Genomic DNA, 25180 nt, shown 5'->3' with positions numbered 1-25180 from the left:
ATTATCCCTCCACAATTCCCAAAGAAGAACATCCACGACTGAAAAGGAATAAATGAAATTTAAAAAATGGAAGAAGGTCAAAGTCAGTTCAAGGCAGAAACTTGGTATTGCTTTTTAAACAAATACGTTATTTCGCCAGCTTTGATGTGTCCTTACAGAAATATTAGCAAGGAGAATTACTATACATTTTAAAGTGTATATGGATATTTTGTGCAACCAAGACTGGCATCCATGATTTTCTTTTGAATTTTGAGCAGAGGGGGAACGACAAATGTTGCCTCTACAGCTAATTACGAAAATATACGTGAGGTGGTTGGAAGACAAGAATTTCCGAGGGGATAAAGGTATTAATTCAAGCTATTTCAACATGATACTAACAAAGTTAGTTGATATAGTATAACAGAACCACTGATCACTTGCTTTTGTCTAAATGGTATCAATAATTTTTACATAACAAGTTTAGTATATTCCAAACATTGATCCCTTGTTGGTCTAAATATCATGTTGACATAGCTGCAGTGAATCTACCCAAATAGTTCTCATTATCAAAAATAATTCCATTCAATATAATTCTTCCCATTATTTTATTAGCCTCTTCTAAAAAAAGTATTCTAGAATATATCTCTGTTGAATGTGATTCAACCTGACATATGATTGGAACAGTAACACTTTTAAAGGGCATTTTCTTGCTGGGACATCCTACCTGCCCCCGAAGATGACTGAAATCAGACTCAGGTCTCTCACTGTTTCACATAGGGCCAGGGAAGCCTGAAGAGTGATTTTCAAGTTCCCAATCAGAAAGCCAACCCCTGGGTTTGACTGTCTTTTCAAATCTTATCTCATTTTCTTGATTCTGCCAGGATGGGTTAACTTATCTCACAGGAACTGACTTCCTCAAGAGATGTTTTCTGCATTTCCTCCTTTGGGTCAAATCAGGGTGACTACCTCCTTTCTTATATTCTAGAAGTTTTCACTTTTCTTCCAGACCAGGAAGTATACAAATAGCGTGAAGATATCTGGGGTCATTTCTGGTTTTATGCCTATTATTTATCCTACCCTGATGAGTCCATTTTAACCTGCCCTTTCATCTGACCACCAATTCTAGGAAAGGAATTTGTTCTGAAGCTTCAACAGCAAAGTGGTGAATTGCATCAGGAGGAAGAATCACTCGTTCTTTTACCTTGGCATTGGGTTCTCATTGTACAACCCTGTACAGTACTTCAGCAACTATTTTTTTTTTTTTCTTTAAGATTTAAAAAGCAAAGAGTTACAAAACTGTTTGTAATTAACTTGGAATAGAAAAGATAGCACTTTTTTTAAATCCCATTATATAGTACACCGTATAAATTACAGAGTATTCAAATGCACAAATGCATCTGTGTAACATTTATCAAATGTAATTCGCGTGTCTTTATGTGCACACACGAGTGTGTTCTCGAGAGTCTTACTGTCCGCGTTTGTAATGCTGGACCTCTGGCTGTCACGTATGGCAGTGCTCCAAGTCTGGCACACTGCTGTTGCAGTATCGCATGTTGTTGGGGATATGGCAGTCTGTGTAATTAATGCCCCCATTTGGGGTGTAAATGGGCTGCAGTCTGAAATCTCCTTTAAGGAGCTGATCGTTATTTAAGGAGACGATCTGAAAGCTGGTTTCTGTCATCTCCAGGATGGAATTGTCCTTTTTGGTGCCTGCCTCGCAATAGTCATCTTTCCGCCGGCCTCGGTTGTATTTCCACTTCTGGGAGGTGTAGCGCCCCTTTTTGTGCATATGCCAGCAAAAGACACTGAGCAGGACCACGAGCACAAATATCACCGCGCCCCCGATGAGTCCCGCCAGCAGGAAAGGGGAGCCCATGCTGTGGGAAGTCGTCTGCTCGTGGCTGGAAGCCGTGTTGCTGCCGTTGTTCACATAGGAGGCGTGGGTGGTGGCCTCAGAACAAACGGTGTCTTCTACAGCTCGGTAGTTAAATGCATCCAGTGGCACTAAGCAAATCCGATAAGTGGATCTGGGCTCTAAATTGACCAGACTCAGATGCTGCTTCTCACCACTGACAATGCGTTCCTGAACGATGCCCCCCACCAAACTGTGGCCCATTTTCACCCATGTGAGTTTGTACGCCATCACAGTAAAGAGAGAGAGCCAGCTGACTTGAATGGAAGTGTCATTCACAAAATGGATAGAGAGCTGGATCCGTTCAGAAAGAGGCGGGGTCACTCTTTCTCTGCCATCCCAGTCGGGAATCGTGGGGAGTTTCGATGCCATGGGAGTTAGAGGCATATAGCTTCTGCTAGGGGTCGGGACAGAGAGTGTGGGAGGCTGAGTCGTGGGCAAAGCTGAACTTGGGGCTGGGGTGAAGAGAGGCAGGCCGGGGGTCGTGGTGGGACAGGACAACAGATTCATATTCAACTCCCGGACTGCCATCCCCCGGACTTGTTCAGGACCCTGGCACATGAAACCTCGCACGTTGAGAGATGAGGGTATGTGTTTGAGCCATTCCGTGACCCATTTAATACTGCAGTCACAGAACCAAGGATTATTCCGAGCAGTGAGTTGCTTCAGGTTGGAGAGGTTATCGAAGACCCCTTGAGTCAACACGCGCAGCTGGTTGTTGGATATATCCAGCCGTTCCAGCTTCCGGAGATTCGAGAAGGCTGTCAAAGGGATGTGGTTGATCTGGTTGTCCTGCAGATAGAGCCTGATCAGGTGCGTACCTGGGAGATCAGAAGGGGGATGGGAGAGCGAATTCCGGACAATGGAAAATTCCTTGAGCTTGGTGAGGTGGCTGAAGGTGCCCTCGGCGATGCCCTTGTTGGTCAGGAGGTTTCCATCCACGATCAGACGCTCCAAGCTCGTGAGGTTCTGAAAGGCCATGTCTGATATGACGGCAATTCGATTCTCATCCACTCTCAGCTCTTGCAGGTCCACGGGAAGCCCCACGGGCACGCTGCTCAGGTGATTCTTGGATAGAAACAACAATTTGAGGCTAATGGCCTCCCGGAAGGCCCCATCTTCCACCCCCACCGTGGATATTGAGTTGTCATCCAGGTGGAGCTCTTCAAGCTTCAAGAGCTGGGCCAGGGCGGCCCGTGAAATGGTCTGAATATTGTTTTCCTGCAGATGGAGAACTCGGACGTTCTTGGGAAGGTTCATGGGGAATTCATCCAGTTGGTTCCCGTAAAGGTACACGGTGTGCACAGACTGTACGTTGTGCAGCTCTGCAGGAAACCCAGCATTATTAATTTGGTTGTTGTGGAGGTAGAGTACAGTGACGCCCTCCGGGATCCCAAGAGGCACTGAGGTCAAGCTTCGCTCGTTACAGTAGACAAAGTTCCTGTCGCAGCGACACACGCTAGGGCACGCCAGGAGTTTTGACACTTGTGAGTAGAGCCCCAGGGAAATGAGAAGCCAAGATTTCAGGAAAAAAGCCCCCTGGCTGGGCCCCTGTGTAGTCTGTAGGCCCATTTCTGAAGTACAGAAATAAAATACGATGTGGTAGTGAAAAGAAAAAGAAAAAAAAAAAACAGATAGCAAAACCAAAATGATTGAACGCAGTTCTGTTAAAGTCCAGAACTCCAGCTAGAGGAAAAGTCCAGAAGGCTAAGGTCAAAGAATCTTCCTGTGGTCTCTGGTCTTATCAGCCTATGTTGCCCTCTTTGCTATTGTCCTCCATGTGCAAAAAAATTTCAATAAGGAGAACTTTCCACCCAGGCAACAAGTGAAGTCAAGTTATCAGCGGTCAAAAGGGGCCCAGCTGGGTAGGCAGAATCCCTTCTTCTGTGGTCGGTCAGGTCAGTGTGGATCAGCCTATGAACTTGGTTAAGTTCAGTCTGCAATCTGTTGTAGGAAAGTAGAGAGAAAAGAGTCAGTTAAGGGTAGTGAGTGGATTAAGTGCTGATCTGACTGTGGCTTTTCAAGAATGCTGTGATTCAATGTTCATTGCAGCACTATTTACAATAGCCAGGACACGGAGGCAACCTAAGTGTCCATTGTCAGATGAATGGATAAAGAAAATGTGGCACATATATACAATGGAATATTACTCAGCCATAAAAAGAAATGAAATTGAGTTATTTGTAGTGAGGTGGATAGACCTAGAGTCTGTCATACAGAGTGAAGTAGGTCAGAAAGAGAAAAATAAATACCGTATGCTAACACATATATATGGAATCTAAAAAAAAAAAAAAAAAAAATGGTTCTGAAGAACATAGGGGCAGGACAGGAATAAAGATGCAGACATATAGAATGGACTTGAGGACACAGGGAGGGGGAAGGGTAAGCTAGGACGAAGTGAGAGAGTGGCATGGACGTATATACACTACCAAATGTAAAATACATAGCTAGTGGGAAGCAGCTGCATAGCACAGGGAGATCAGTTCGGTGCTTTGTGACCACCTAGAGGGGTGGGATAGGGAGGGTGGGAGGGAGACTCAAGAGAGAGGGGATATGGGGATGTATGTATACATATAGCTGATTCACTTTCTTATATAGCAGAAACTAATACAACATTGTAAAGCAATTATACTCCAACAAAGATGTTAAAAAAAAAAAAAGATCACTGTGATTGGGACTAAATGCCCAGAGGCAGGGAGTTGGCATTAAGTGACATGCTAAATAATAATAATTCAGTTGAAAAGGTATTCAGGAAATGAAAACGATTCAATTATCTTTATCAACAAACGGAAACCATATTGTTACCTCTCACTATCAATGATCATATTGTGAATTTCACATCACAGTCAGTATCTTCTCTCAGAGATCTATTTGCATATCCAAACAGACAGGCACAAGAGGCCCAGGGCTGAATCCACTGAATCAATGATGACCATCTACAAATGCAACTGGCCACAGTCATATTTCAAGATGAAATGAGTGACTGAGCAATGAATACAATTTAAGGGAAAAAAAAAAAAATGTGAAACCCTTTCCAGTTATAAACAAATGCAAAATGGGGACTGATAAAGTTATTTAGAAAGATTCATCCTTTTAATCTGACACTGTGATGAAGCAGTTTAGAGGTGATGTACAGAAACAGAGGTGATGTCAAGTCAGAGAGAAGACTGCTCTTTTCTTCCCCACTCCCCGCCTCCTCTCATCTCTCTCTGCCTCCCAAATAGCCCACACTTGAGTTACCAACTAGAATGACCAAACTCCAGTCCATGACACATTTCTACTTATCCCCTCTTTTGAGACCTCCAGGTTCAGATGAGATACACCATTGTGATTCCTTTGAGAGTTGACAAGCTCATGACTGGGAATAAAATTATTTGCCAACAACTCAACCTTCCTCCCATCTGTGTGTGTTTTCCTGCTTTTAGAAAAGGACTTTCAGTAAACTTTGAAATGTTAGAAGACACAGTTGGGGAAGTAAAGGCAATCTACAGATAGTAATCAGACCTTCCTGCTCCAGAACTGTTCCATCTATTTTTAGATTAGAGAGGTAAAGAAGTTAATTGAAAGGTGCCAGATTTGATTTTCTTACAAAAGAAGCTAACTTGACAGGACATGGCAAGCTGGAAGTCTCTTAATTCTTACCAATACACAGCAATTGAAACAACTTATATCTAAAGCACAGAGGAACTATTTGAAATTGTTCCCTTAGCTATCTTTAGAAAGGTAATTAAAAAAGAAAAACAAAACAAAAAAAAACATTGTAACTGCTATTTAAGTGTCCAGACTATTGTAAATTTGTTCTACAATTTGAAAGATTGTGAGCCATCTAAAAAATGCCTTTGATGACCAGAAACGGTAATATTCATTTTTTTATTGTTCAGAAAACTTAAAAAAAAAAGAGGGGGTATAGGGAGTCTCTTTCCAGGCAAAACAGATGGATGTGATACTTTATTAAAAATTAAGCATTATTTAATTTGTTAAAAATTACAAATATATGTTTTATCACATGGAACAGGAGTCATCCTCTCTGCCCCAAATCTCCCTATATGCTTAAAGAATAATTTATAATACAACTAAGGGTAGTGCAGGAAAAGCAAATTTAATGCCATCACCTTGATGCCATCCCTAGCTCAGGTTTCAAATTCTCAAACCATCTCAGTGTTCCCTAATAGCCTGCTGCTCAACTGTTATCCCTGGTCCAACAGCATGAGCCTGACCTGGGAAGTTGCTGGAAACAGAATCTGCACATTAGCAAGAGCCTAGGGCGTACACGTTAAAATTTGAGAAACACCACCCTAAACACAGTGCCGTCTTCTTTAATTTTTCAAATGTTTTAATTTTTTAAATGTAAAATAAATGCAAGAGCATGTCAAATGATTCATTTGTGAAGAGTAAAAGCATAAGGCATACTAATCACTTTCGTCCCCAGGAGATGGTCTCAAATTGCATCTTATATGTAAATGACATCTTACAGGTAGAGTAGTGCAATGACTAAATATATCACTTGGCTTCAACAGACCCTTGAAAATGTATGTCTGAATGACAAGCGCTAATACCCAGTAGGAGCTTAAAGAGCTATCTGTAATCAGAGGGGGCCTACTTTCATAAAGCATGATTTATTTAAGAACAAAAGTCTGTTTGGTGCTATTAGCATTTACTCTTCAAAAAAGGTAGGAGAGTGAGACTAAAAGAATAGAATCTAACATTTTTGAGTATTCCATGGGAATCTTCAAAGTGTGATAATAGCACACAATGAACGGAATTTTCCAAGGGAGAAAACACAGCTGCCCCAGGGTTTTTAAATTCCTTTGTAAAAAGAATCCATGCTTCTTAACTGCATTTACAAGCCAAGTTTTAAGGCCCTAGAAACAACCAACCAGTGCTTGAAGATGGTAGAATTTGTTTAGAAACTTTATCAGTGAAGAGCCTCAAGGCAATAATGATTGGGAGCTAACAAAGTACTCAGGGATCACTGGAGACCATCACTGTGCATCCAAATTGCAACTCTTCCACTTGCTTCAGCTGTGTCCTCTGTAAGGAGAGAAAAAGCCCTATCAGCCAACCCTTTGCCCCAGGCCTTGCTCTCTTGGCAGGTGGACTTTACTCATGACTGGTTCTTGTATAATTACATAAGAAGAGGATGTGGTCCTGAAGAAAGCTCCTAATGGGATTACATGGGGCAAACTGTCACTGTTTATCCACCTCAGTAGGAGAAAAGTCCCATCTAGATCGCACTGTGTTGATCAGCTATGGCAAGTTCAGTGTTGAAAGAAAACAAACTTTCAAGGTTTTCTTTGTGCTTCTTGGGAATTCCATAAAATAACTGTGCATAGTAGACTTGTCCTAATTCCTGGATCAACAACTGCCTACATATTATATCAGCCAGTAGACTGTATCTTTGTTCAAATTAGTGCAAGTGTAAAACTGCAACCACCTAGGCAATAATGATTTTTTTTAAACTTAAGTAAGGCTAAAATCCCGATATTCTCCACTGTAATTCCTACTAAATACTAAGGGGAGAAATCCTTTTAGACCTTAAAATGGAGACTGTATTTATAGAGAAAGTAGTATAGTATAATGGTCGAAAGCATAGCCCCTGAGTTCTCATCTCACCTCTGGCACTTAGGAGCTAGATAAATTAGTTAAACTTTTAAGTCTTAGTCTCCCTATCTGAAAAATGGAGATAAAATAGTTCCTATCGGGGCTTCCCTGGTGGCGCAGTGGTTGGGAGTCTGCCTGCCAATGCAGGGGACACGGGTTCGAGCCCTGGTCTGGGAAGATCCCACATGCCGCGGAGCAGCTGGGCCCGTGGGCCACAATTGCTGAGCCTGCGCGTCTGGAGCCTGTGCCCCGCAACGGGAAGGGGCCGCGATAGTGAGAGGCCCGCGCACTGCGATGAAGAGTGGTCCCCACTTGCCGCAACTAGAGAAAGCCCTCGCACAGAAACGAAGACTCAACACAGTCATAAATAAATAAATAAAAGAACGTGAATTTCTTAAAAAAAAAAAAAAAAATAGTTCCTATCTGAAAAATGGGGATAAAATAGTTCCTAACTCAACAGCACTGTTGAGAGGATTAAATAGGATAATATTTGTGAAAAGTTATATGGTGCCTGACACATGGCAAGAACATAATAAATAAAATTGTTATTCTCTGCGTACTTGTTATGATTAATGATATCCAAAAAGGTGAACTCCAAAATGTAGAGTAAAATAAAATCACCTTTGACCAACCAAGTTCTCTGTCCTGACACCTCCTCCAGGATTTCTCAACATCAGCACTATTCAAATTTTGAGGCAGATAATTCTTTCCTTGTGGAGCTGCTGTGAGCATACAAAGATGTCTCCAGACATTGCCATAGGTATGTCCCCTGGTGAGGCAAAATGCCCCCAGTTAAGAACGACTGACCCACACCATCTTACAAGTACCTTAAAGGGTTAGTATTTTTATCCTGATTTTATAGAGGAAGGTGATGATAAGTTTCTAATAAACAGAGCCCATAAATGCTTCGTGCCATGGCCACCAGAAAAGCATGAAAATGCAATATGTTTTTCATTCATTTATTCAGCCAATATTTCTTGGGCACTGGAATGAGGATACCATCATGCAGAGCTGATATGGTTTTTGACTTTGTGAGTCTTAAAAGTATAATGAGGGGAGAGAAATGAATAAGCAGGGAATTACGGTACTGTGTAAAGATCTCCAACCTCAGGGCATCAGGACATTATGGCCCCATGTAAAAAGCTCTAATCTAGTCCATGGTGTATCAGGAAAAACACAGCAGAGGAAGGATTGTCTACATGAGGATCTGAAGGATAGCAAGGTGCAAGCCAGGGAAGAGATTCCAAAAGTTCTGCACATGGACGGTTGTAATGTAGATCAAGAGGTGAAACCCAGCCCAGCTCAGAGAAGGAACAAAACTTTGACTGCACAGCACTTTCGCCCAACTCTTTGCTTCCCACAGAGATAGTCCTGTTTCTAGAAGTTAATAAACAAACCCATGTTTCAAAATCATTAGTCATTTCATTTATAAGTCTCTAAAGGTTGATAATAAAAAGATTTTGCTTTACAAGATGGATTTCAAATATTGAGAGCAAAACTTATGGGGTTTTTCTTCTTTGTTTCCTATTTGAATAGTGCACTGAATATGTCTCCCCTCCAGGAAATGAGAGAATGTGAAGAATGGCTTAATGGAAGGTGTTAGGTAAAAACAGAAATTTTCATTTAAAGCAGAAAACAGTTTCAAAAGCCTGAGTGTAAAACAACATTCAACAAAGGCTCTTTGGAGGCAGCAAGACCCTGGCCCTGCCTGTCTGTTAAAGATGACAGTAACGGCAGCAGTTATGCCAGGCTATATTTTAACTCTTTTCATAGGAACTGAGACTCAAAAGACATAAATCATGGAAGAGCTTTCTGCAAAGTGTTTCTCTCCTCATGTTGCCTAAAAAGTTTTAAAAATTAATTCCAGGAGCTTGCATTCCAGGGGCTCTTAATAAACTCAGACTATAAAAGTCATAGTACAGAAAATAGGCATTATCTATAAGCACTGCCGATTGCATAGTATAATGACACCAGGACAAACCTAATAAAAATCTTAATGGTTTCGGCATTGGCTGGATTGTGCCAAGACAGCACACTGCCTGGAGCGATGCAAGTGAAAAAGCTACGTTGATGAGGGATCCTCCTAGAAAAGTTTCCCTGGGTACATCAGACTTAGAGCTTCTGGAGTTAAGTTTGTGCTTAAAATCGACACACACAGGTGCAGAATCCATAGGCCCAACTATACTGCAAATGTCTTTGTTATAATCTGGAAACACTAAAGCAATTTATAGATCTTGTGCACATTTCCACATTCCTCAAGATAGGTTATAAATACTGTTCCTACAGCAATCAGGAGAGTTCTGTAGTTAGCTGGCCAAGATGTGGAGATTAGCATAGGAATGTGGAGGAAAATATAACAATAGCTACCCCCTAACTTGAAACCATTTTTCCATCTCATTCACTGAAGCTCAGTCAAGCTCCTTGAAGTTTTTCTCATTAGACCAATATTTTTCTTTGCCAAAACAAAGGGAGAGAAAGAAAGGAAGAGGGAGAAAAGGAGGGAAGGAGGGAAGGAAAGAAAGGAAACACTTTATTTAAACAGTTGACAATTTTCTGGCTCCAGTCGGTCTAGAATGGAAAACATTAAAATTGGACCAAAAAAAAAAAAAAAAAAAAGAAGAAAAACTATTCTCCTGACAAGCATAAAATTCTCTAACACATCTGAAGGGTTGTTCTCACATGGTTTCCAATGCAGTTGGTTTGAATAATAGGGCTAAGTTTAGAACAAGTTACAATGTTAAAAACTCAACTGCATAAACTTTGAGGACACCTTCATTACTGCCAAAGGCTTCTCTCAATCCACTAGGGAGCTCCCACTGACCATCCCCTGGGTTCATATAAATCTGTATAATCTAGGACTGCAAGACTGAGTCTTCGCGGTATTTAATAAAGCCCAGTGGTGAACAGACACTATTAGAGAAGAATTTTATTGAGACAGCGCCAACAGGATTATAAAAAGAAAAAACTATATGGTCCATAAAGGATGGAATTCCCTACAGCTCATATCTATACACTCTTCAACCCATTTCAAAGGGAGGTAGTTCAGTCATTCATACATTCATTCACTTGCTCAGATACTGAGCACCTCGTGGTTCGGGCATAGAAAATAGCTGATTTCTTAGACTCAACTTTGGGAGAGATTTTTCCCATCATCTGACCCAGTGATTCCCCATCCCCAAGGGTCATCAAAAACACTTAGGGAAGATGATGAAACATTAAAGTTCCTGGGTCCCACCCCTGCAGATTCTGGTTTGACTGGTCTTCAAAGAAGGCTGGGTAGGTACATTTTGTCAACTTTCCCCAGATGGGTTTGATGATCAGCCACTTTAGGGTCTTACTACCCAGCCACTCACTAATCAGGAACTGCTTTCAGGGCATCGAGACAACTGGTCCTTCTTGCTTCTGGATCAAATCAACAAGTGGCATGAGGGGCATGGAAAGAGCAAAGGGTTTGGAGTCAGAATTTAGCTTGACATCAGTGTAGCCACTCAAACGGCATGACAATGGACACTTAACCTCTCTGTACATCACCTTTTTTCATCTCAAGAGGGGATAATAAGCCATGCTCATGTTGGGAAGACTAGATATAATGCATGTAAAGTAACAAAAAGCACCAACTAGGCACTCAATAAACTGTGACTTAGGAGAGATAGAGATTGTATAATGCGAAAAAGCTGGGTCTGGGGACAGTTGACCTGGACGGCTTTCCCACTTACTAGCTGTGCTAATTTGGGAACATTACTTCATCTCCCTATGCCCCAGTTAACTCATATGCAAAATGGGGAAAATGATAGTATTACTCTCTCATAGTTGTTGCAGGACTATAAATCACTTAGAATATCATCTAACACATGGAGAACATACATTCATTGTGTCATTCCTATTTCTAGCATTAAAAAAAAATAACAAAAAGCCCGCTATTCTAGGAAGCTTTTGTCCCTAATTTAGTAGACAAGTCATTCTGTTTAATTCATCAAATTTTATTTTCCTCTGACTTTCATTCTCTATTTTTATCATAGTTCTTTCCTTTGGAGATACACATATACACCTTTCCATCCATAAACCTGCAAATATGTGGAGACGTTTATTGGGTCTCTGAGATCTCTTCCTTTCCTGTGTAAATGTCCCTTTTCTTTCCTTTGCTCCAGAATCTTAGCAATGCTGATGTCTTCACTGGCAATGCCTTTCTTGACATGTGTTGCCCAGAATGGAAAATAAGACTCATGAGGTCTCCCAGCACCAAGTACAGCTCAGCAAATACTCGGGGAATGCCCATGCCCTGCCAGGCAAGGAGCTGGTAACTAGAAAGATACCTATGACATGGCCCTTGGTATTGAGAAAAGGTTCATGTTATATCAAGTAACTTTTTGTATAAAGCTCTTTATAATTCCGAAGACTTTTAATATGTTTCATTTCATCTAATCCCACAACAACCCATAGGGGATATTTATATCAACCTCAAATGAAGTCCACAGAGATGAAATAATTTGCCTGAAGCCACATAGACGGTACGGACAGAGGATAGTATTATAAATCTACCATATGAAAATGCAAGCTTCAGGTATAATTTTATGAATGGTCTTAGTTACAGTGGTATTAAAACCAACATCCACTTCCCTGAAAAAACTAAAGCCCCTCGCCACTGCTCAAATTTTCAAAACTAGCAGCAGCCTGGCATTTAAAGTGGGTAACACTTCCAAGCTGGCCTGATGCATAAGTAAAAGGTAATTACACCAGGGGGCCCATTAACTGCTCTGCCCACGTGACTCCAGGACTCAGCAGGAATGGGAAATCAAGGGATCCCCAGCTGATGGGCAGCAGCAAGATGCCAAAAACTGGAGGCGTCTAAAGGACTCTAGATGGCTACTGATAAGTTGGTAGCAAGACAGACAACAAAGTCTCCTTGCCTCCTTCATAGCCAAGAGTTCCAAGTTTGCTGCCACCACGTTCTACAGCTTGGGAAGGTCTTTATGTGGGGGTCACTGTCAGAAAAGCCATTTAAGGGATAAAACTAACTGCCAACTGTCCTACATACGGCCACCTTCTGTATACTAATTAAATGAAATGTTGTTAAGTGTTGTGAGTTCCTTGAATTCCAAGTGAAAAAAAATCTGTAGAAAGTGGGATCAGTAAGCTACCAAACAGTAATTTTAGGGAAAATCTTTCTACATCTGCTTTTTCTCTACAAGAGACTTTGTTCAGGCAATCCTATAATAGCATTTGACACCAGGAAGTCTAATAGGTTTTCTTTTCCTTCTTCCACTCTGTAACTCAAACATGCAGTGCTCGCTCTGAATATGTGTGTCCCAAACGAGAATTTGTCCTCTTTTCCTCACCCCTTCCCTCTCTTTCTTTTCCGAAAGGCAGGCTGTGCAGGGCTAGAACAAAAGATGTTTAAACAGTTCTTGATAATTCAAGAGAAGGAATAAGCAAATAACTATACTCACATTATTCACCACTAGGCTCTTGTACATTTCCAACTGGAGTTCAGATTCAGCTAAATATTCAAATACCTATTGAGAGCTAGTCACTACTAGTCCTGTGAAATGCCTACACAGCTATGAGAAATAAGTCATTATTATTCCTAATTTACAAATGAGGAAACTAGCTTGGAGAAATCTGTGACTTCCACCAGTTTAAATAGTAGCATATCCTAGAAATAGAACTGCAACGCAATTTTCCTGGCTAAAAAACTATCAGTGCTCTTCCCACTACACCACATTTCTCTCCTTATCAGTTTAGGGTATACAGTCTCTCATTTCAAAAATTCTTCTGCTAACACCCCAGGTTCTCTTTCCCCTCTATTCTTTCATTACACCAATCAAGCAAATGCTTCCCACCCAATCACAAGCCCAATCTCCCCTGTGTCCACCTGAGTTTCAGATTCCCACTAGAGAAAGTCATCTAACAGCACAGACTAGTTCTACCTTAAATAAGAAATCCCCAACCTAAAGTGAGACCTCACCCCATCTTAGCCCTCCAAACCTTATTCCCCTCACTCTCAGTAGACAACCTGACTTTAATCTGAAGATAGCAGAAGGCATCAGACAGGATCTCCCACCTCTTTCTGTTGCCAAATATACGAGTTTACCTTTATGTGCACCCACTTTCTTTTCCTTAAAGGTTGATCACATCATCCGTTCCTTGGAGCCCTCGCCCTACAGGCCTCTCTGGAAGATAACTATCTCTTCCTTCCCTGTATGCACAATCTCTCCCTCTCAAACTGGATCCATGTTTAAACATTCCCCAATATTTTCCACTAAAAAAATCCCCTTGACCCCCAAGTTCCCCTCCAGCTATTCCCACATTTCTCTCCTTGTAGCTAAATTCCTGGAAAGAACAGTCCATCACCAATATCTCTGTTTTCTCACCTCCCATCCATCTCACACCAACACGTTCCATGCTGGTTCCCGCCCCTACTCTCCCACAAGCTTCTCTCCTAATGTTTACATTAGGAGATGTTAACAATCAGCCCCAGGTTGGCAAATCCAAAGGGCTTTCTTTTGACTGTCTTCCTCCCACTTAATCTCACAGCATCATTTAGACTTGTGCATGCCCTTACTGAAACATCCTCATTCCTTGGTTGCTACGACAGCTGCTGGTTTTCTTCCTATTTCTCTTGTTATTTCCTATTTTATAGGTTCTCCCTCTTCAGTGTAGCCATTCAGTGTTAGTCCAATAAGTTTGGGTCCAGACACTCTTCTTTTCTTCCCTTTGTAAGAAATGGCATCCAAGCCTTAAGCTTAAATGATCATATATACAAATGATGCTTGAGAGGGTGTGGAGGGAAGGGAACCCTCCTACACTGTTGGTGGGAATGTAAATTGGTGCAGCCACTATGGAGAACATCATGGATGTTCCTTGAAAAACTAAAAATAGAAATACCATATGACCCAGCAGTTCTACTCCTGGACATATATCCCGAGAAAACCATAATTCGAAAAGATACATGCACCCCAATGTTCTTTGCAGCATTATTTACAATAGTTAGGACATGGAAGCAACCTAAATGTCCATCAATAGAGGAATGGATAAAGAAGATGTGGTACATATATACAATGGAATATTACTCAGCCATTAAAAGAATGAAATAATGCCATTTACAGCAACGTGGATGGACCTAGAGATTATCACACTAAGTGAAGTAAGTCAAACGGAGAAAAACAAATATCATATGATATCATATGATATTTAAAAATATGTGGAATCTAATTTAAAAACATGATACAAATGAACTTATTTACAAAACAGAAACAGACTTACAGACATCAAAAACAAACTTACGGTTACCAAAGGGGAAACATGGCGGGGGAGGGGGAGGGATGAATCAGGAGGATGGGATTAACAAACACACACTACTATATACAAGAAGATAACCAACTACTGTATAGCACAGGGAACGCCACTCAATATTCCGTGATAACCTACATGAGAAAAGAATCCAAAATAGAATGAATATATGTGTATGTATAACTGAATCACCTTACACCTGAAACTAACACAACATTGTAAATCAACTAAACTCCAAAAAAATGTTTTAAAAAATGATCATATATACAATCAGAAACTTCAGCCTCCATCCAAGACTGTCCTCTCAGCTGCTTATCTGTACACCCAAACACCCACCTGACTTACTTCAGTGTTTCAAGAGCACTTCCAACACAGCATTTACAGTTTTGATACTTTAAAAGAAGCTTACATACATGGACTCATAATAAAATTATGCATTTTATACTGTTATTATCCCATAGATGGAATGGAGGTTCCAGGTTAAGTAGCTTCTCCAAGGTGGATGAGCAGAGAAGTGACACGTATGGACTTGAACTCAGGCATGATCTGCAGGGCCTTGTTCCTATCCTGTGTTCTGTCTCTCTGTAAACTCCACACATTCACAGGCTGGTCCCTCCCCAGGGCCGGGAGCAGCACGTGGCAGGCATTCAAGAAGTGTTTGTAGAATAAATGGACGAATCAAAGAACGACCTTCAGATGATTACTTTGTTTGAAGAGGCAGTCTGTGAAAACTCTTCAGCATCTTCAATCTGAGGTCCCATAAGGAATCACTGAGATAATATTTCAGAACAGGCTTCAAGGGTTTTACGCTACACTAACCTAGCTGGAGAGATTGATGGATAAATAGTCCCCAAACACAAAGGAACTAGATGACCTTAGGAAAAGACACAGAACACGCAAGTGGAAAATAACTGTAATTACTACAGCACTGTACTTCTTTTACAAAATAACATCAAATTCTGTGGTCTTCTTCAGCAAGAGTACTGCTCACATAAGATCAGTCTGATCTATTACTACAAACTGTGTTTGATGAAAGACACATCTGATCATGCTAGATACCTAACACCTCAGTTTTAAAATGGTGATGACCTGAATTCAGGTAAGTCTTTATGGTCTACAGCAAATATGTGTTCTGCTTATATATACCAACAGCTTATAAATATTTACATACATTCAGTGTGACAGTTTAACTGCGTTTTAATTGCACATCACTTTACCACTCCATATAGTTGGAATCAACACAAAATAGGCCAGTAACTTTGAGAGCTATAAAAACGCTTATGAAAAAAAACAAACTGAATCCAAAAATATAAACATGGCCTATTTTTCCCACCAAAATACTGCACCCTATATGTAATAGACATAATGAAACAGAAAATCTTGTGTCTCCTTCACAAGGAGAATACAGATTTCAGGCAGTGATATTGATTAGGTGCGTGAAATGAAATTACATAGCGTGTATTTCCATGTGGGTTATCTGGTTTTGAGTCTAAAAAAACGAAAAATTCACTGCTTAAGCCTATTTCAGTATGATAGTGATGGCTCTGAATGTAAGTGGTATAAAATGTCCTCACTGAATAAACAGGCTTTATGTGCACCTTCTCATCTTCAGAACACCTGTCACACAGAAGTGTCAGGCTATGTTCAGGGGACTATTTCTGGATCTGGAGGATGAGAAGGGACAAGAAACAGAAGAAAAATTATTATTCCTTATCCTTGACCCTCTCCTTCTCTCAAGGAAATTCTCCCCTGCCCTGACCGTGGAACATGTCCAGATATGGGTTAAAATTAAATCAAGTGATTTCTAAGACATAAAATAAAACCTCAGATGAGAGCCATCAGTACCATATCCAGTGTAGCTACACAGTTCAGATAAGGAACAATTCAAAGGAAAATAATAAAAACACACACCCACAACAGATTTTAAAAGCTACCTTTAAAAAGTCTATACTGGTGGTCTTTTTCATTTGAATGAATTTTGAAATATGTTCCCCCAATACTGAGCAATTTAAACATATGAGGAGATCCTTTTATAGGTTAATACGCAGTCAGAGCCCTGCTTTCATTTATGAACACTGCAGGTTCCCAACTTTACCCCACATGCAAAAAGCTTGTATTCTCTTAAGTGTTGAATATATGCTGCCAATCAATTTCAACCACGTAAGTCTTTGTTAAAACAAACAAAAAAAGAGCTTGCACCAAAAAGTTTTTAAAAAATCAGGAGAACACAATAACATTTTTTCTTTTTCTTTTCTTTTCTTTTTTTTTTTTAAAGAAAGCAAGCTACAGTCTGACTTAGTCCATGTCACCCAGGCCCATGTGCACATAGCTGGCAGCCAGAGGGAGGCAACGCAGCTGTAAGATGATCCCAGTAATACACACACACACACACACACAAACACACATATACACACACCCATCACATGAAAAGAAAGTTTCGACTGTTTTTTCATCTTTGTCTCAGCTGCTTTATGGTTGTTCAGAAAAGAGTTCCTATCTTCACTTGTAAATAAAACTAAAAACTCAAGTATTAGAGAGTAATGTGAAGTTCGGGATGATAAAGCAGATTTTAAAGATTGAGATTAATGAGGGGAGAATCATATGTTTGAAATCAGATTGGATTACTCTTTCCTTCCTTAGCTACATTTTCACACTTGACTGAAATGTAGGGCCCCTTGGTCCTTGGGAGTACCGCGGTGGGTCTAACAAGGTTTAACTTCTAAAGTATCACATCTAAATGGCAGGCCTGCTCTCTTAGACAAAACACTCAAGAAACAGATGAAGGAAAAAGACTCGTGGGTGGGCAGCTGCTTAATGTGACACGGTTTCCCAACGGACCCCTGTTTCCACAAAAACCTTTTTACACCAGTTCCCTGACACTTACAATTTCATAATTGTAAACCAATTTCTTTGGACTAGAATGTTACCCTCTCTAGAAATTCCAAATATCCTTGGCAGACATTCTAAATCAAGTGAAGTGTATCAGACTTTATCCTAAAGCTAGTATTTCTCATTCCTTCATTCATTTGTCAAACAAGTGTTGAGTGGCTACTCTGTGCCAGACACAGTGTGAGGCCCTTGGGATACAAAGATGAACAAGACAGATAAAGTCCCTGCAGTCGGAAAGGTTATCTGTTTTGAAAGCAAGACAGAAAAGAAATATCAAATAACAACTACAAACTTGAGACTGGAAATAATAAAATTATGAGCGATGTCATGAAGGACATAGAGAAGTATGATAGAGAATATTGGGAGGCTGTGAGTGTGGGTTTAAATATGGCGGCCATGGATGACGTCTTGGAGAATGGGATTCCCAAAGGATGAGCATTTGATACCCATCGGGGAGCTGGGACAAAGGAGGGCAGTGCATGGGAGGAGAGACGCCAACACAGCAGTACAGGTCTTAGTAAGAGCAGGCACAAAGTTAGTAGGGAAGAAGAGTCTGGTCTTTTCCGGGAACTGAAAGATCAACGTGACTGGGGATGTTTTGTGAGGAATGGGGTGAGTGGAAGGACCAAGGGTTCCGATGGGCCTGGGTACACAAGGCCTTGAGGCTTTGGTAAACCACTTGAATTTTATTCTAAGGACAACTGGAAGCCGGCAATTAAATGGACTAGAGCAGGGAGGGTATAGAGAGGGATGGTAAAGATGAAAAGGGATCCCCTGAATCTGTACAGCGTAGAGTGGAAGAAGGTCTGGGGAGAGGAGAAGTAAGGATGAAGTAAAAACAGGAAATTTTATCAAGAAGAGGACAAGCACCTCCAAACTTCTGTCTGAATTGTCTCTTCAAATGTCCTGTTTCAGTGAGCCTTCCAAATACTGCCCCCCCTCCCATTTTCTCATCTGTCTTAAACTCTCTTTGAAAATAGATGTTGTATAAATAATAAGTAAATAAAAGAAATACGGCTTTGCCTAAAGAATCTTGAGGACAAAGTAAGGTACCGATACTGCATAAAGACAGCCATGTAATTGATGAGAAAGCTCTCCCTGCTTCTATGGTGAACACTGAAGACTGTCACCCTGCTTAGCATAATGTCCCCTCCACTGGGAAAGGCACAGACCACCCGTCCCTACCTGTAAATTATTCTATGTCGTGAAGAAGAACACTGGCTTTTTTTCCTGAAGTTATGAGCACAGCCTGGCAAACCACCACAGATAATTTTGAAAAAGCGGCTTTTTATGACCCTAGTGACACAAAAGTGGCCAGTGCTGTCCAGGGTTTGGCAGGGCTGTAACATTCATGAGAGGCCGGGCTGTCCCACCTGAGTGCAGGGGTGGCATCGATGCCCTTGGCTCCCTGCAGGTGAGGTGGGCACCTCTCCAGGGGAGCCCGTGCAGTTTCTGCTTTTACCCGAGATCTGCTCGTACGTTTCTACAGCTGCATCTCCTCACAAGGAGTGAGTTGGGCTTTGCGGGGACTCCCGCGTGCAGAAACTGGGGGTATTTGGCGTCAGGACTTAAGGAGGTGAATTCCCAGGTGAAAAAGCCACCACCAACAGCTCCCTTTGAACGTGGCTAACCCCTGATCCTGGTGTTTTCTCACAAGGTTCTGTCCCCCTGACTCTCTTGCTCACTCTTCAAGGAAGTCAGAGTATGGGGATAATCTCAGAACTAGTGCAAAGGTCCTAAAGGAGTTGAAACTGACCGCAGCATCACCCTCAGACCAAGACCCGCACCCTCCCACCAGGGCAAGGGGTGGACAGGGCCAAAGAGTATGACTGTCTGAAGACTGTACAGCCTCTTCTAAGCTATGTTCTTTGCAGCCAAGGTCCATAATTTCCTGCCCCAAACCTTCTCCCAGGGCTTGGGTGGGCTTCTCTGCTGCGTCTGTCCTCCCGAGGTTCTGACATCTCTAGGTGTCACCTGTTTATCTGGGGGAGGAGAGTGCAGAGCTGGTGTGCGTGGGCCAAGCCCCTTGTGGTTCAGGATGGGACCCCTGTGGGGAAGAGAAGAGGCTTGGGATCAGCTCTCTCTGTGTTGCTACTTTCCATGCAGCACTGGTGGAGTCAGACTTCTCAAGTCAAACCTGCCTGGCCTTCCAGGACATTCTGAAATGCAGATCAGTCACGGTAGGAGGATTGTACGCATTTTATAAACAATCTGTTAATAAGATGGATAACTTTTGAAAGATTAGCTCTGTGGCTGGCCTCTCTCTAACCGCTGCTCAGGGGTCTGCTAATGTTTGGGTTACACCTGCTGATGGCAGAAGCTCTTAACATGATGAGAGGACCTTCCTTCATGAAGAGAAGAGTGGTGCACAGTTGCTGAATAAATATGAACATCACCTTGGAATTTTATCTCCTAAGCATATCTTTAGGGTGAAAGAAATATAAAGATTTTGAGAAACTTATTAATAACTCACAAGAATTGCTAGAATTGCTAATTCTGCAAAGAGCAAAAATATAAATAAAAACCCATTCATTCATTCATTCACTTATTATTGAATGCCCACTACCCAACAGGTAATGGATTGTTATGAACTGAATTGTGTTTCCTAAAACTCACATGTTGAAGTCCTAATTCCCAGGACCTCAGAATGTGACCATATTTGGACACAGGGTCTTTAAAGAGGTATTAAGGTAAAATGAGGTCATTAGGGTGGGCCCTAATCCAATATGACTGGTATCCTTGTAAGAAGAGGAGAGTATAGGACACAGACACACACAGTAGGCAGACCACCTGATGACACAAGGAGAAAACCACCACCTATAAGCCAGGAAGGGAGGTCTCAGAACCCCACTGACATATTGATTTTGGACTTCTAACCTCCAGAACTATGAAAAAATAAATTTCTGTGGTTTAAGCCACCCAGTATTTGGTACTTTTTGTTATGGCAGCCCGAGCAAGCTAACACAGAGATACGCTCAGTTCAATAACTCATAATACAGAGGAAAAGAAAGACATGCCACAACTAATTGTAAGACCAGGTGATTAAGAACAGCTCACTTACATCCAACTCTCAGAGCAAGACTGAAAGCAGACTTGTTTGTAAACCAAAGGAAGGTTTTTCTTCTAGAAGTCCACTCTAAACCTAATTTCAACTTCCAGGCCTCCCCATCAGGATTTCTCATTCTTGGAACTGAAAACGTTCTTTTCCCAGGTGCCTTGGTCATACCCCCAGCAGTTCCAAGAATCCACCCACCTCCCACTTTTCAGGCCAACAAATAATACTCCATATCTCCAATGACAATCCATTAACAAAGTACCTATCTAAGGAGGGAAATATCCACAGGATAAGCGAGCATCACTCCCAGGTCAAAACTCGCTCAATCCCATATTATAAAGAGTCAACCCTGCTCTAACATAGTACCCTGATGCCTTGGGTTGGAGGCGAGCATGGTCATCTGAAAATACAGTAGACCATGCGTTCCCAACCAGGGCAATGCTGTCCCCAGAGGGTAAGAAAATTTTTCTTAGGGAAAGGAGAAGAAAACCTTAGATATTATGATAGTTTATGACCCTCCACGTGGCCACAGTACATAAGCAGATACACTGCATATCTATGGTATTAAAATGTTATGAGGGGGGGCTTCCCTGGTGGCGCAGTGGTTGAGAATCTGCCTGCCAATGCAGGGGACACGGGTTCGCGCCCTGGTCTGGGAAGATCCCACATGCCGCGGAGCGACTAGGCCCGTGAGCCACAACTACTGAGCCTGCGTGTCTGGAGCCTGTGCTCCGCAATAAGAGAGGCTGCGACAGTGAGAGGCCTGCGCACCGTAATGAAGAGTGGCCCCCACTTGCCACAACTAGAGAAAGCTCTCGCACAGAAACGAAGACCCAACACAGCCAAAAATGAATAAATCAATAAATAAAATTTAAAAAAAAATGTTATGAGGGAACGAGATCTTTAGGGAAAAAAATCTAAGCAATCTCCTTAGGGGGACAATAAGGACAAAAAGTTTGAGAGGCACAGTCATAGACTACCAAACAAGGAGATAAGAATAGTAATAGCTAACATGTACTGAGTGCCACCTGCAACTGAAATGCACAGTGCCAAGTGCTTGAGATTTGCCAGCTCATTAAATTTTTCTGGTAAGCCTGTGAGATAAGTATTATTATTATATTACTATTTTAAGTGACATAGAAACTGAGGCATAAGTGTTTAAGTCATTTTCCCAAGATTACACAGCTGAAATATATGATAGCTGGGATATATGTGGCAGAAAGTTTCTGCCCAATATTCCACTTAATCAATATACCAGAAAGTTCTGTGATCTCATGTCCTCATGAAATGCACTGACCACCACCCGGCACATACTGGGCGTTAGCGGCTGCTCAGGTAATCTTCTGGCACCTCCACACATGTACTCTTGACCGGCAAGCTCTTACCAAACCACATTATGCCAACTATACTTTAAAAAAAAAATTAGGGCTTCCCTGGTGGCGCAGTGGTTGAGAGTCTGCCTGCCAATGCAGGGGACACGGGTTCGAGCCCTGGTCTGGGAGGATCCCACATGCCGCGGAGCGGCTGGGCCCGTGAGCCACAGCTACTGAGCCTGCGCTTCTGGAGCCTGTGCTCCGCAACAAGAGAGGCCGCGACAGTGAGAGGCCCGCGCACCGCGATGAAGAGTGGCCCCCGCTTGCCGCAACTAGAGAAAGCCCTCGCACAGAAACGAAGACCCAACACACCCAAAAATCAATCAATCAATCAATAAATTTATAAAAATATATATATATATTAACAGTTAACTAACGAAGACCCAACACACCCAAAAATCAATCAATCAATAAATAAATTTATAAAAAAAAAAAAAAAAATTACTGGAAAAAAAATTCTTTATATATATATATGTTTTTTCACATTCTTTTCCCTTATAGGTTATTAAAAAATAATGAGTATAGTTCCCTTGTGGGTTATCTATTTTATGTATAGTAGTGTGTATATGTTAATTCCAACCTCCTAATTTATCCCTCCCCCACTTCCCCTTTGGTAACGATAAGTCTGTGGGTCTATTTCTGTTTTGTTAATAAGTTTGTTTGTATTCTTTTTCAGATTCCACATATAAGCAATATCATATATTTGTCTTTCTCTGACTTACTTCACTTAGTATGATAATCTCTAGGTCCATCCACGTTGCTGCAAATGGCATTATTTTATTATTTTTATGGCCGAGTAATATTCCATTGTATATTTATACCACATCTTCTTTATCCATTCATCTGTTGGTGGACATTTAGGTTGCCTCCACATCTTGGCTATTGTAAATAGTGCTGCCATGAACATTGGGGTACATGTACCTTTTCGAATTAGAGTCTTTGTCTCTTTCAGATATATGTCCAGGAGTGGGGTCGCTGAATCATATGGTAGCTCTATTTTTAGTTTTTTTAAGAACCCTCCACACTGTTCTCCATAGTGGTTGCACCAATTTACATTTCCACCAACAGTGTAGGAGGGTTCCTTTTTCTCCACACCCTCTCCAGCATTTATTATTTGTAGACATTTTGATGACCACCATTCTGACTGGAGTGAGGTAATACCTCATTGTAATTTTGATTTGCATTTCTCTAATAATTAGCAATTATGCCAACTATACTTTTGTATTGTGATTATATAAGAATAAATATTTTATAATGCAATAAAATAGGGGAACAAAAAAGGAGTTACTCATTGTATGAAAATCTACTTGAATGGCTTAGAAACATTCATGAAGGATAAGTCAGTTAAAGTTTCTGGCAAATCAGGGGACATGTGGGTAAGGAGAGGGCAGAATCTTAAAAATCTTGAATGATTCTACACTCAAATTACTCTCCAAGTGCCTAAATGTTTTTATTCCAATATAAGAAAGCAAACTGGAAATCAGAGTTGATGCATTCGGGGAAGGGAAACAATATTAACTCAATCAGTGGATCCACATGCTGGCAATAACTTGGACCCTACATCAAAAGATTGCCAAGTTAGTGTCCGTTTAGATGGTTTTGTGTGTATGTGTATCACTCATTAAATATTTTCATGACTTCTTAATTTAACTGAAATTACTGTCCCAATTATGTCTGATAATAGATAACTTGTACACTGTATACATTTTCAAATGTATAACATGGTTCTATTAGCCCTAAAACCTGGAAAATCTGTGACTTATTATTGAGCCAAAAATGTAAGCAAAAGTGCTGAGCTCAATCCAATGGAGAGAGTTACCATGACCAAAATAAATGATCCTCCCTATTTCCAACTATATTTGCAAGTTACTGAAAGAATAACATAGCTGAGAGAAAACAAGGGGATTCCTAAATGATCCTTCTTGACAAAAGAGAGCTAGAGACAGACACAGCCATATAGTGACAGAGACAGAGACAGAGATGTGACAGAGAGAAAGAGAGAGGGGAGCAGGCAGAGAGAGAGTCAGAGAGACAGAGAGACAGAGACAGAGAGATTGAGATTTTCATCAGATGGAAAGGAGGCCAGGGATAACATTAAAGGAAAAGATGAAAAAGAACAGTTAAAGTCTTCCATACGCAGGCACTTCTGACTACCTGAATTATTTATCAGGTGCACTGTAGTTAGGCCCCAAAAGGGCTATGAATTCTTAGTGGTGTCTTCTTTGTGACCTGTGATGATTCTGAACCTTCCGTGTCAGAGTCACATCTTCGCTAGCGGGCACTGACAGCCAGAGGAGGCTGCGGGGGCCACTGTGGTCTTCCCATTTTCTTTCCTAACCACCCCCATCCCACCCCTCTGCACAGACACAGCAGGAATGACTAATTTCTTCCCATTTTCTAAGCGCTCTTTGAAGGTATTTCTCTAGGACTGCTCTGAACTGCCGCTATTTAGAGCAATTTAGTTTATCTGCATCCTTTTATTCCCTCTACCATTAGTTCAATTTCAAAAACAGTAAGAACAAAAAAAATTCTTCTCAGTTTTAAAAACAGTCCTTAGGCTTATTTACCTTGCTTCTGATTTTTTTTTTTTTTTCTTTTTGGTGGAGCTTTCCATCTCTCACTCAACTTCTTCACCCACAGTAATTTGTGCAAACAAATGCTGCCCACAGCAATCATTAATCCTTAAACGGTGACCTACTGTGAATAATAATGTTCAAAGACTTGGGCTTGGTTGTGAGAGGTCAAAAGAAGTCAAAGATATGATCTGAGTCCTTGAAAAATGTACACTATAGTTGCATAAAGAAAATACACACATTAGAGAAGATTATCAGGCAGCAGGTAAACATGTGAAATATACATGAAATAAGATATAAGTGAAAGATGATCTGGGTAAGAGCTAGGAGACCATGACTTTACTCCTGAACATTCCACTAATACAGGCAGGTCACTTAACTCCCCTGGGCATCCTGTCATGCATCTTTATGGAAAAGGATGGACTCCATTACATCTAAGCTCTTTTCTTCCAGCCCATCCCACCTACCCAAAATCAACAAAAAACTCCACAGAAATGTTTTTAAAAAC

The 25180-nt window shown here is 41.2% G+C and overlaps 1 protein-coding gene across 3 annotated transcripts in view; it reads right to left on the bottom strand.

Annotated features, from left to right (window-relative positions):
- Positions 1-567: 567 nt before the first annotated feature.
- Positions 568-25180, bottom strand: part of FLRT2 (fibronectin leucine rich transmembrane protein 2) — a 92742-nt gene continuing 68129 nt past the window's right edge. For all 3 annotated transcript variants that reach the window (XM_059914775.1, XM_059914774.1, XM_059914776.1), the window contains exon 2: positions 568-3835. In XM_059914775.1, coding sequence (XP_059770758.1) covers positions 1481-3463 — 1983 coding nt within the window. In that variant the 5' untranslated portion in view covers positions 3464-3835 and the 3' untranslated portion in view covers positions 568-1480. The remainder of the gene's footprint in view (positions 3836-25180) is intronic.

The sequence above is a fragment of the Balaenoptera ricei genome, chromosome 2 (genome assembly GCF_028023285.1).
Source record: "Balaenoptera ricei isolate mBalRic1 chromosome 2, mBalRic1.hap2, whole genome shotgun sequence".
In the NCBI taxonomy this organism is placed as follows: domain Eukaryota; kingdom Metazoa; phylum Chordata; class Mammalia; order Artiodactyla; family Balaenopteridae; genus Balaenoptera; species Balaenoptera ricei.
Note: the sequence above shows the minus strand (reverse complement) of the source record. Positions and strands in the feature narration are given on the sequence as shown.